Genomic DNA, 12937 nt, shown 5'->3' on the forward strand with positions numbered 1-12937 from the left:
AATTTTTTAGTTGTTGAATGTAGCTGGCATCTGTTCAAATTGGTCATAAGTTGCAACTGGAGGCATTTTCCCTTTATATAACTTTGCTTCTTAAAAGAACTTACTTAACTGGGAATGACGAGATAGGAAATTGTATGATGGTCTTTCAACAAAACAGTTTTTTTTTGTAATACTCAGTTATTACCCAGTGTTGTCACCAAAATTGTATTATACAACTGTTTTAGGCACTTGTATACCTGCATCAAAATCATTGCATGCATCGCGACGTCAAAGGACACAATATTTTACTAACTGAAAATGCTGAAATTAAGCTGATCGATTTTGGAGTGTCAAGTCACCTAGCATCAACTTTTGGAAGAAAAAATACATCCGTTGGCACTCCATATTGGATGGCACCAGAGGTTAGACTTTCAATCTAGATTAGACATTAGACTGATGGTAAAACGGTTATGTTAGATGGCGCCAGAGGTTAGACTTTAAATCTAGATTAGACTTTAGACTGATGGTAAGACGGTTATTATAGATGGCGCCAGAAGCTAGACTTTCAATTTATCACAATTATGGTTTTTTCAGGCTACGTTGCCAATTTTATCAACTATTATTTAAATTCCAGGCTCTATTAAGGCCTTATGTAGCACAAAAGACAATTCAGACGCATTCAAAATGGCTTTTCCTTCATGAAAGTCAAATCGGGTTAACGAAAAGCTGTATTCACTCGGCCAAATTAGCCTGAAACAGCCATAGTAAAGACAGTAGTTTTGACGGATGGTTAAATTGTATAGGCTAGATGGCACCAGGGGTTAGACTTTGAATCTACGTTAGACTTCAGACGAATGGTTAGATGGCACCCGAGGTTCGACTTTGAATCTAGGTTAGACTTAAGACGGATGGTTAAACTTTCAATGAGCCCTGCTCTTCATTCTGAATTCAAAGTATGTATTTAAAATAGATAGAAAATGGTATATTTCTTAAATTTTTATCTAATTTACGTCCTATAAACAACAAGGCCTAGGCTATTTTCCCAAATGCAGCTATACCTTAGACAACATGGTGATCATGAACCAAGATTTCAAAGATTAAATATGCAGTGGGGTTCCTGATTCACTGATTCACAAAATTTGATTCCTGATTCACTAGTGTTCCAAAATATAATTTTTACTTCCCTAGAAATCTATTAATAGGCAAGGTAATGCCAAGGTTAGGCTATATATCTAAATTTTCTTCTTCTGATTTGGCATTATTTTCAGTAAGAGCCAATAGTATTAGCCAAGAATTGGGGCTATTGAGAAGTAGTCATGTTAAGAAAGCAATTTTTACTTTACAATATGTAAAAATAGTTTTAACACATTTTTAAAGCACTGTTTCTATACTTTAGCCCCCCCCCCCCCACATTCTCCTTTGTGTGGAAATATATGGCACAAATTATATATTTCTTGTGTGTTTTTCTGTTTCTGGGTTTTGTCATCACTAATTCAATTCTTAGTTAGTCAAAAGCTTAAAAAGTTTCCCCGAAATTTATTTAATAGGGCTAACCTTGACCAATTTTCAACTAAATTATGATGTCAGCTTCAGGAAATTAACCAAGTCATGTTTGAATATTTTAAGAGCAGTTTGTTAGAAAACGACTATCATATAAGGAAAAATATATCACATAATAGAATTTTAAAGTCTTTGACTGGAATTTAAATAAAAAGAAACAAGGTTTTTCGACTTAAAGAAAGTAGGAACAATAAAACTCAAAACAAATAGAAATTATTACGTATATGGGGGAAGGGTTGCCGCCTCCTCTATACCTCGCTCTTCATGCTAAATTTCGTTTTCTTTTCACTTATTTAATAATGACTCCTGAAACACAAGGCCTATTTAATTACAATAATAGGTATTTTCAAGGGCTATTTAATTAGAAATGGTTCCAAAAAGAAGCTTTTTGTGCAATGAGTAAGGTGTTGAGGAGCAACCCTCTTCATATAGGCATTAAGTTATTTTCGTTTTAAGTTTTAATGTTGCTCCTTACTTTCGGTTGAAAAGGCTTGTTTTGTTTTATTTAATGTCTGATCGTTTTAGATAATACGGGGTAACCCGACTTCCCCTCCATGGAATGTTCTTCTCCTCCACGAGACATTCCACCATGGAAAGATCCTTTCACGTAACCATGGGTAATATTAAACTTGATGATTTTATATGTTTTGAATAAGCATCAAAATTTGATTCTTTTGATTTATCTAATGTTATCAAGACTCTGTATCTTAGAATTTCGGTTAGGAGGAGCCGCAACTATCCTTACTTGCAGTTTGTTACCGCGAATTTATTGAATAAAGAAGAAAAAAAAAGCAAAATGCACATAGGAAATTGGGAAATTCAGGAACAAAAAGTTAATTTGTGTTATCAGCATGTTCAAAAATAATTTTATTCATGCTTCTTGAGGGTTTAGTTTTGAGCCACGGCCTTCAAAATTGTTTTGAATCATTTTGCGTCTCATGGATTTCCGGACTTTATTACAAAACGTTCAGAAATTCAATGAAAAGAACAAAACAATGTTTTTCAACTGAAAGTAAGTGCAACGTTAAAACTTAAAAGGAACAGAAATTATTCTGTTCATGAAAGGGGCTGCCCCCTCCTTAACACCTCTCTCTTTACGCTAAATTTTTTATTACTTTAAAATGTAGAGTTGTGGCAGAAGTCAAACTTTAGCGTAAAGTGAGGTGTAGAGAAGATGGCAGTCCTTTCCATATACGGAATTGTTTCTGTTCATTTTAAGTTTTCTTGTTACTCCTTACTTTCAGTTGAAAAAACTTGGTTTCATTGTAGGAAGAATACAACGTAACTATAGTAGGATATATCATGAATTATTTGTCTGTCCCTACTAAAAGTAAACAGTGGCAATGTTCCCCTCGGTATTCTTATCTGCATTATAAATTTGCACACATTTCATGGGAAAGTGGGAGAAACGGGAAATTCATATTAAATATCCGATTTTTGCAAAACTGAAGCTGTTTTGTTTTTGTATTATCAACTACGTTTGACAGAAAATTTTCGTCGTGTTTATTTATTAGGTAAAAAAACCTAAAATTAAATAAAAATTAAATCAACTTTTGATTAAGTTAAGTTTTAAATAAGATTTTCGCATTGACAGTAATGAGAAAAGTTGAAACTTAAGCGAAAAAAAATTACTGCTTCGTAGCCTATACGACAGACACTCATATTTATAAAAAATCGCCCAAATGAGCCGATTCATCATATTTCATGATATTTGTAGAATGCTATAAGAAGAAAAAGTTTGGTGAAAACACAAAACCCACACAAAAATAAGGTGTTACTCTTGGAACAGACACATTTTTTGCGCACTAAAACACTGTTTTATACACTTCAACTTCAAGGAACAACTTCAAGGAAGTTCATCCAGGAACTTCCTGGTTGAACTTCCTTGAAGTAATGATATTAGGGCTGTTTTTAAATTTTTTTTTGACAAAAACTCTTTTCAGTTTTAATGATTGAATTTTAATGTAAGTTTCTTTTATATTGTTTTTTATTCTCTTCGTTTGTTTTGCTGATGACGGCCCTTGGATATAGGGTCGAAATATTCATTCAAAGTTGCGTTCCACTGTCTTGTATAGGAAAATTTCCCTGTTGTTTCACTTGTTGCTTATGATGGAAAGGCAGTGTGGTCTTCGTCGCTATTTATGCTTTTGACTATACTGAACAAAATGGCTACCTCAAAATTTTGATCAGGTGACTTTTGGAAAAAAGGGGTGCGAGAGGGGGGCTAGCTGTCCTCCAGTATTTTGGTCACTAAAAAGAGCACTAGGGCTTTTGATTTCCGATAAATTGAGCACTCTCTCAATTTTCTAGGATCACTGGTTCGGTACGATCACCCCTGGGATTTCATTACAAATGTCTATTTTATAGGTGATTGCCTGTGAACAGCAGCTTGACTACGCCTATGATGTTAGGTGCGATATCTGGTCCTTAGGAATTACAGCCATTGAGCTGGCCGAGGGGGATCCCCCACTGGCTGAATTACATCCAATGAGGGTTCTTTTTCAGGTAAGACACTAATTCTTTCAGATTTATTCAGTAGTAAACCGCTCTTTATAGCATAATAGATGTAATGACGTCTTGGGTGTACTATTGACCTGCTTCATGTAGATTAAATTTTGACTTTAAATAACTATTGAAAAAAATATAAAGTATTATTATTATTTTATTAAATATTAACTACAATATTGATTATTCATTTTATATTAATTAAATAATTGTTTAAAATATTTTTATAATTAATTAAAACATTGTTATTTTAATTAAATAATATTAATTCGAAAATAATTATTGTTATTAAAATTAATTATTACGCCGTGAGAAATTTCAATTTTTGTTCCCCTTTATTTATTATATCAAACATTAAATTGTGTTTTCAAATTTTTAAAAAGCCACCTGACACTATATTGTAAAAGACATTAGTAGCTTTTAATCCCAACAGTAGGCTATGCAAAAAGTTTGATCCGATCCCAATAATCAGAGAAAGGTTGAGATGACTAGAGCACGCTCTGCTGATGAAGGATGACAGATTACCTAAGATTGTCCTTGTCTGCTGACTGCCTAGGGCCAAACCAGAAGCAGGTCGTCCCCGTTTGAGGTGGGAGGATACCGTAAGAAAAGATTGAAGTGAAATGGGAACTTTCTGGGAGGGTGTAAAGAAGGAGGCTTTGAATGGATCGGGATGGAGGAAGAGCATGCTTAGCTGTGTTGGCCTCAGGTGGCTTGGTTCTGCGATGAGTTGTTAGTAGTAGTAGTAAATCCGTGTTAAATTACAAACATCCTGCTTTTAGCTTTTCCGTTATTTGGAGTCCTTCTCTCTAAGAGTGTTTTCTTTGATTTAATGTTGAACATAATGGTATATGAAACTGCATTTTAGTAAGATAGATCATTTATCATTTGCTTAGTCAAAATAACTCTGTATCATAAATCCATCAATGAAGTCAATAAATCCATCAATGAAGTTTTATCTTACTCTGCTATGTTATAAGAAATGCAAGGGTTCATTTTGGAGAAGGCACCTACTGATTTTTTTTTCTTTTTTTTTTTGAGAAATTGGAATTTCAAATTTGAAAACAGGCAAATTGTATAGAAATGTAGGACATTCTTGGAACATTTGCAGAAATTTTAGTGTTTCGAAAGGTGTCTGCATTAGGAATTCAAAAACTTCATTGACAATTTTTATTTTGGTTCTGGTTTTATTTTGTCTTTTGCGAAACCGTGTAATATAAAACATTAAAAAATAAAATAATTCCATCCGCCCTAAAATTTTTGACATTCTCGTTTTAGCAGTATTAATTAAAAAAACATTGTCAACAATATAAGTTTTTCAAAGAAAAGTAAAGAACTCAATTAAACCAAAAATTAGCAAAAACCAAATGAAATAATCTACCAAGCGTGAAACTACCTCAAATCAGTATTGATAAACAAATGAAACACACAACGAACAGAAATTACAATAAATAACCGATTCAAACTCTAAACGAGCAGAAACTAACGTGAGTAGGGCTCAAAACCCCTATGCCTTCCCAAGACTAGAACTTAATTTGCACTTTACTGAAAAATATAAATGTTTTCACTTTTATAACTTTAATAAATCAAATAATATTAACATTTTGATTACTAAATATCAGTATATGTATATTAAACTGACAATTCACATGTGCAAATTATGTTCTGGCCTTGGGAAGGCATAGGGGTTTTGAGCCCTACTAATACATTGTGCCAACATCGTTCTTTACTTAGGCAGCACGATTGCGCTGCCTATGATTTAATTGGTATAAGACGTATCCTGGGGAAACTTTGAGATCAGGATGCAAGAAATCTCGACGCGATTACAATTATGGAGTTTTTTTCCCATTTATTTATACTGTTATGTTTTTACTTAAACTTGCTCCCTTCCCCGTGATGAAAAAGAAAACAGAAAAAGAAGTTCGGATCAATACGCCATTACTGATATTTATCGCTTACCTCCTGACAGGATTCTACATACTCTGGGGGGCATACAAAAAGTTCGGAATGACTGATCTAGACAATAATAGAGTAGATAAACATGTTGACTTTCTCCCAAAGTTGACTTTGATCTCCTCCTTGACCCCCTCAAAACAGGCTCTTAGCAGTTTAACGTATAAAGCACATATTTTGTCATTTTCGAATAGCTAAAACTGAGTTATAGTACACCTGATTTCTAGAAAAAAGAAAACCATGTACATAGAAATTTATTCTTGTATTTTTAACCTTGATGTTTTTTTGGAATTTGTGAATTTTTTTTTGTGTTGTCAAAAAAAATCACTAAATCAACGCGTAAATTTCTAGTTTATTGAAGAAAATCACTAAATTCCCTTGGATAAAAGACCCGAACGAATCCTTGATAAGTTTTACTATAAATATTTTCAAAAAAGTTGGTGACACTGATTCTTGTTCTTGTGAAGTGAACATTAGGCCTTAGTTTGGAATTCAAACTGGTTATAGGAGGTCTTGTTGTGAAAAAATGCTTTTGAAATTCTTGACTTAAGCTCCAAGCATTTGCCTATATTGTTGTACCCCGAGACTGTGTTTTAAGAAGACCCATCTATTTCTCAAATCATCTGAATAAACAATAAACATACATTGAGTGGAGGCTCTCCCTGAAAAGTAAATAGAAAGAAAACAAGAACCTTCGAAACTTAATGGGTTATGCCAAGCGAATTGTTTTCCAGTTGAAAAAGGAGGTTTTGGCATCGATTTTTTTGCTGCATCACAGAAGCATCAGTTACGCCATACATTTATCCCCCCCCCCTATAATTTAGAAAAAAAATTATGTTTTTTTTTGCGGAAAATGCAAAAAAAAAATTGCCGCAACTAACTACTTTGTCAGAAGCCTTGTTGTTCGTTCCTATATACCTTAGTAGGTATGCTTTGATAGTTTGATATGAATAATCTGTTATTTTCGTTAATTCAAAATTTCTAGTGTTTATATACGTATTTTTATTTGTATCGGTTTTTGTATTCAGGGCTGTGTCTGTGTTGCTGTATTCCTTTACTTCTTCGTTCCTGTAAATTTTCTGTTTTGTTCCTGTGTTGAATCTGTTTTCAATATTGGACATTTGTACTATCATCGGTATTGTAATCCTGTGGTGTTTCGTTTGATTCTATTTTTTCAATCTTTAACCTGTGTAAAAGAATCTATCTTTTGATCCTGTTTTTTGTCTGTGTTGAATCTGTTTTCAATCTTGTTCCTGATTACTAGAATAGAAACTGTGATCATTAGTTTTGACTGTGTTGAATCTGTTTTCAATCTTGTTCCGTATTTCTATACAAGATATGGAGATCAAGAGCGATTTCTGTGTTGAATCTGTTTTCAATCTTGTTCCTGTTTTATAAAAAATGAATTTTGATCCTGAGGTTTTTATTTTATTTATATGTTTTAACAATTTTACCGGAGTTAAAAACTATGTATTTTGATGATTTTTTTGTTCTGTGTTCAATCCGTGTTCAATCTTTGTTCGCCTTTTGCTTCAGTAGGCTTGTACAACTGTACAATTCATAGTCAATGATGAACTTAAAATTAATTTGAATCCATGCTTAATTGTTAAGAATATCAATTTCCTAATTTAATGATGCCCTGAACTAAATTCGGAATGGAATGATCTCAGTTTTGTTGCTAGTTACTCGCTAATTATAGTAACTAGGATAATCAATAATAAGTTGATAATATTTAATTGCCATAATTGATTTATTATTGTTTGTTTATTTTATAGATAGTTAATTGCAAACAAGGATTAGTATTACTCAATTATCACGATTAGTATTAGTCACAAATGATAAAAGTTTGGTTACTAAATTTAATAATTGCAATGGTTTTTCGTTTCGTTGTTCAACGTCATTGGGATTTCTCCTAACCCTTTTAAGATTAATACAAAGAATTATTCTCGGGAACTAGCAAAAGGATAATTGGATATATCTAAATCAAGTTACCATTCTCAGTTGTTTGTTAATTATTATTTTACTAATAGTTAGTTGCGAGCACAGTTTATAGAATTATCCAGTAAGTTTATCGCAGATCATTTCTGGTCTTCATTCTGGGTACGAACAAAAAGCTCCTCCCACTTCTTTCTGCATTAGCGGGTTAGTCTGTTTCCGTCAATCAATGAGAAATGGTTACAAAGTGCATTATTCGTAATAGCGGGTATCCACTTGTTTCGTGTCCAAGAGAAATCTGACTTGTCTACCCGTGAAAAAATCTAATGCCGCTTATGTTTCTATCTGCAAAAACGCTCTCTGGAGCACTCGCACCTTGGTCCGGGTTTTTATAATGGGTGAGATAGGGTATGATCATACTGCTAATTCTATAAACTGTGGTTGCGAGCAGTAATTATTATCGTTTTCTAATTGTGAAGCATTCGTGATTCAACTATCAAAACTAATATTACAAGAAATTATTATTATTAATCGCTAATTATGAAGGTTTAATGAATCAACTATCACAATTAATAGTATTTATTGTAGAAGTGAGTAAAATGAAACAGCTGCTTGCACTCTAGAAGTGACTCTTAATTGAAATATTCAATTGAGGCTTGCTGATCCTGTACATTGCTAGTACATATCCTGTACATTGCTAGTACATATCCTGTACATAGAAGTGACTCTTAATTGAAATATCTAATTTAGGCTTGCTGATCCTGTACATTGCTAGTACATATCCTGTACATCGAAGTGACTGTTAATTTAAATATCTAATTAAGGCTTGCTGATCCTGTACATTGCTAGTACATATCCTGTACATTGCTAATACATATCCTGTGCATAGAAGTGACTCTTAATTGAAATATCTAATTTAGGCTTGCTGATCCTGTACATTGCTAGTACATATCCTGTACATAGAAGTGACTCTTAATTGAAATATCTAATTCATTCTTGCTGATCCTGTACATTGCTAGTACATATCCTGTACATTGCAAGTACATATCATGTGAATATAAGTGACTCTTATTTGATATATCTAATTTAGTCTTGCTGATACTGTACATTGCTAGTACATATCCTGTACATAGCAGTGACTGTTAATTGAAATATCTAATTCATTCTTGCTGATCCTGTACATTGCTAGTACATATCCTGTACATTGCTAATACATATCCTGTACATAGAAGTGACTCTTAATTGAAATATCTAATTTAGGCTTGCTGATCCTGTACATTGCTAGTTTCCAGTTCATGGCTGTCACTATTTTCCCTAACTTGCAAAAATGTAACTTCTCACATGACGAGCCTTTTCCATGAATTGACCTTTCCATGAATTGTGGGGTATGCCGTTGTTTTCAAGATAAATTCATAAATCATTGTGAAATTGAGCTAGAAAATATTTCAAAAATTCTAAAGGATGTTGTATTTTAGTTAAATTAAATGTCATTAATTATTTCTTGTCAGTTAGTCATTGCTTGAAGAATATCGGTTTTACTATTGAATTACTGGTAGCCTAAAATTACTTTCAAATTTCAGAGTACTACGAATTATTCTTCTTCTTGAAGAACCTGACGATTTTTGGAAAGCTCGAAAGGGACTGGCTACCAAAGTTTTTTTCGCCAGTGGTTCCTCATGAGTCTTTATCCCGTGGATTGATATAAAGGGCAAAACATATCTGAACTCATATTGAAAGATTAGGAACAACTACATCACCCAGACATAAAATTCATAACATGTTTACTCTGTCATTACATGTTGTCTCGCATCTCTTGTGCCCGGGCAAAATCTTAAATAGTGACCCCTTGTGTGCAAAATTTTTTTGACCGAATTTTAACAAATTTTGTATTTATTAACAAAATTATTTTCAATTTATTAATTAATTAACATTTTATTGTTTAATTGTTTTTTAATTTTTTGTCTAAATTATTTGAGTCTTATTAATTATTTGAATTTAATTATTTCTATTTAATCTTTTTCATTTTATTTTTATTTTATCAATTAATTAGTGATCTGTTAGTTATTTTTATTTAATAACTGCACCCTTTACTTTATCTTAATTGAAATACAATTTTAAATATTACAAATAATCATTAGGCTATTTATTCGGATTTTTGCGTCCGGGGCATGTTCCCCCTGTTTCGCTTCCCTAAAACCGCCTCTGATTTTATTCTATTCTTGTTCAATTAGGTTTATTAATTGAGTGCGTTGTTTCAAGTCCTCTAAGCCGTTATTTTTTTTTTGGGGGGGGAGGACTCCTTTTAAGTCAAGCTCCTTTTGTTTTTTAGTCTTCTTTTGTCCATATTTCATTCAAATTTAGCCTTCAGGGCCATTCGTTTTTTTCCACAATATCTTAGCGGAAGAAAATTCGATGTGTATTCTTCCGTTTTTGTAAATATCTTCTGCAGTTGCCACTTTTCCAGAGAAATTGCCTACGGATTGTTCTGGGTACCCGGCTGACTGACCGAATTTCAAACAGTAGGCTGTACGAAAAGTGTGGTTCAATCCCGCTTTCTAGGGCTATAACGAGAGAAAGGTTGAGATGAGATGGACACGTTCTGCGAATGAAGGATGAAAGATTGCCGAAGATTGTCCTTTTCGACCAACCGTCTAGGGGTAAACGGAAAGCAGGTCTTCCGCGATTGGGGCGGGAAGATGTCATAAAGAAACATTTAAAGGAAATGGGAACTTCCTAGAAGGGTGTAAAGAGGGAGGCTTTAAACATATTGGGATGGAGGAGGAGCGTGCCTAGCTGTGTCGGCCTCAGGTGTCTTGGTGCTGTGGTGAGTTATTATTAGTAGTAGTAGTTGCCACTTTTGACCCGTACCTGGTACGTTTCCAGTAAGTATGGCGTTTTTAATATTTCATCAAAAATTTTCCAGCGTATGGACAGGCTCCGCAAGTGTTTAAAAGTATTATCGACTCTCCCTTTAACTGTGTAGCTTAATTTCGTTATTGTGTTACAATTGTTAATTGTATTGTCGAAATAGGTGAGATGTTATTAATCTAGTGAGTCTTTCTTGATAGGGCTTTCATTTTTTTTCGTTCATTTTTTTTCCATTTTTTTTATTTCCTTTATACGATACGATACGATACGATACGAATTTATTGTCAAATAACAAGAATTAAATGAGACACAATATAATTTAAATAATCACTCTTCCTTGTCACTTATTTATTAAAATGAGACACAAAATACTGTCGAAAAGACAATCTGTATCGGTTGGTAGCCACGGGCTTACAAGGCTTGATTTTATTCTGGTGCCTTGTATTACACCCTATTCTTGCCGGTACAGGGAGCAAATCTCGATGCCTGCTTGACTCCAAAAGCTTCTGTCCAAAGGCCATTTTAAGCTGGTGTCGCCTGGCATCAAGTCCATCTAGGCCTAGGATTTTAAGGCTATCATCATAATTCGTGAATTCCGGACCTAATATCACACAGGTAGCTCGTTCCTTCACATTCTCAAGGTCATTTCTTTGCTCTTTACTTAGCCCCGGATGCCACACAGGACAAGCATACTCTAAAATACTCCGAATTTACATTTTATAAAAATTCAACAGTGAAAAACAACTAAAACGAGTCTTTATGGTAAGTGCATTTCATGCTTTAACAAAGGGTTGATTTAAATTATTACTATTATTGTACAGGCTATAGCTTCTAGGCATTACTAATTATATATACTTTTATTATACAAGTAAACCCAATTGCCACTTAAGAAAATAGGTATAGCCCTTGCTAGAAACTCTAGAGAAGGAAAAATGTTAAGAAAACTATTGTTACTTCAGAATGTGCAGAATAATTATAGTTAAACCATGTTGCATGCAGAAAAGCCTTTCCGCCACTTATTTAAGTGTTTTTCCACTTTTTCTAAAAAATTTACCAAGTCTTTGCAACAGTGCTTCTTTAATTTTGAAGCGTCTGTTAAATACAGCGTTTTGAATTCAATAGTCTTGTCGTTTTTGTTAAAAAAAAAACTCAACAAGTTTTTTCAACTGACAGTAAGGAGCAAAATTAAAACTTAACGCGAACAGAAATTATTACGTATATGAGGGGGGGGCGCCCCCTTTTCAATACCTCGCTCTTTACGCCAAAGTTTCAATTTTGTTCCAAATCTTTAAGAATGACCCCTGAATCGCAAAGGGTTTAATTAGAATAAATAGCTCTTATGAAAGTATTAAAAAAAACTGTAGCGTCAAGAGCGAGGTATTGAAGAGGGGACAGCCCCTTTCATATACGTAATAATTTCTGTTCGTTTTAAGTTTTAATGTTGGTCCTTTCATTTCAGTTGAAAAAACTTGTTTTTTTTATATTTAATTTCTGATGGCTTTTAAGTAATGCTGGGAATTCCGGCTCTCCCTTCATGGAAAATTCTCTTCCCACGTGAAAAATTCCTCCATGGAAAGATCCTCCAACGTAAACGTCTCCCCTTGACTGCTCTCCCCCCACTAGAAAAAATCCCCCCTGAAAACTTCTGTATATTTCCAAATAACCAAAACTAAATGTAAACAATTGGCAAATTTCATAACTTGCAACCCTTCCCCCGGTGCCTGGGGGATTAAGTCATCCTCAAAGGCATAATTATTAGATTTTTTGACTATGCTGAACAAAATGGCTATCTCAAAATTTTGATCGGGTGACTTTGGGGAAAAAATGAGTGTGGGAGGGAGACTAGTTGCCCTCCAATCTTTTGGTCACTTAAAAAGGGCACTAGAACTTTTAGTTTCTGTTCGAATGAGCCCTCTCGCGATATTCTAGAACCATTGGGTCGATACGATCACCACTAAAAAAAAAAAAAAAAAAAAAAAAAAAAAAAAAAAAAACCATACACGCATCTGTGATCTTTCTTCTGGCCAAAAAAAACAACAACTAAATTCCAAATTTTTGCAGATAGGAGCTTGAAATCTCTACAGCAGTGTGTCTCTGATACGCTGAATCTGACGGTATAATTTTCATTACGATTTCT

The 12937-nt window shown here is 33.6% G+C and overlaps 1 protein-coding gene across 6 annotated transcripts in view; it reads left to right on the forward strand.

Annotated features, from left to right (window-relative positions):
• LOC148945795 (myosin-IIIa-like) overlaps positions 1-12937 on the forward strand; it is a 244434-nt gene that overhangs the window by 101425 nt on the left and 130072 nt on the right. For all 6 annotated transcript variants that reach the window (XM_089098132.1, XM_089098128.1, XM_089098127.1 and 3 more), the window contains 2 exons: positions 225-401; positions 3907-4044. In XM_089098132.1, the coding sequence (XP_088954258.1) occupies positions 225-401; positions 3907-4044 (315 nt within the window). The remainder of the gene's footprint in view (positions 1-224; positions 402-3906; positions 4045-12937) is intronic.

Source organism: Artemia sp. Qi Xiang Cuo, chromosome 12 (genome assembly GCF_049724085.1).
Source record: "Artemia sp. Qi Xiang Cuo chromosome 12, ASM4972408v1, whole genome shotgun sequence".
Taxonomy (NCBI): Eukaryota; Metazoa; Arthropoda; class Branchiopoda; order Anostraca; family Artemiidae; genus Artemia; species Artemia sp. Qi Xiang Cuo.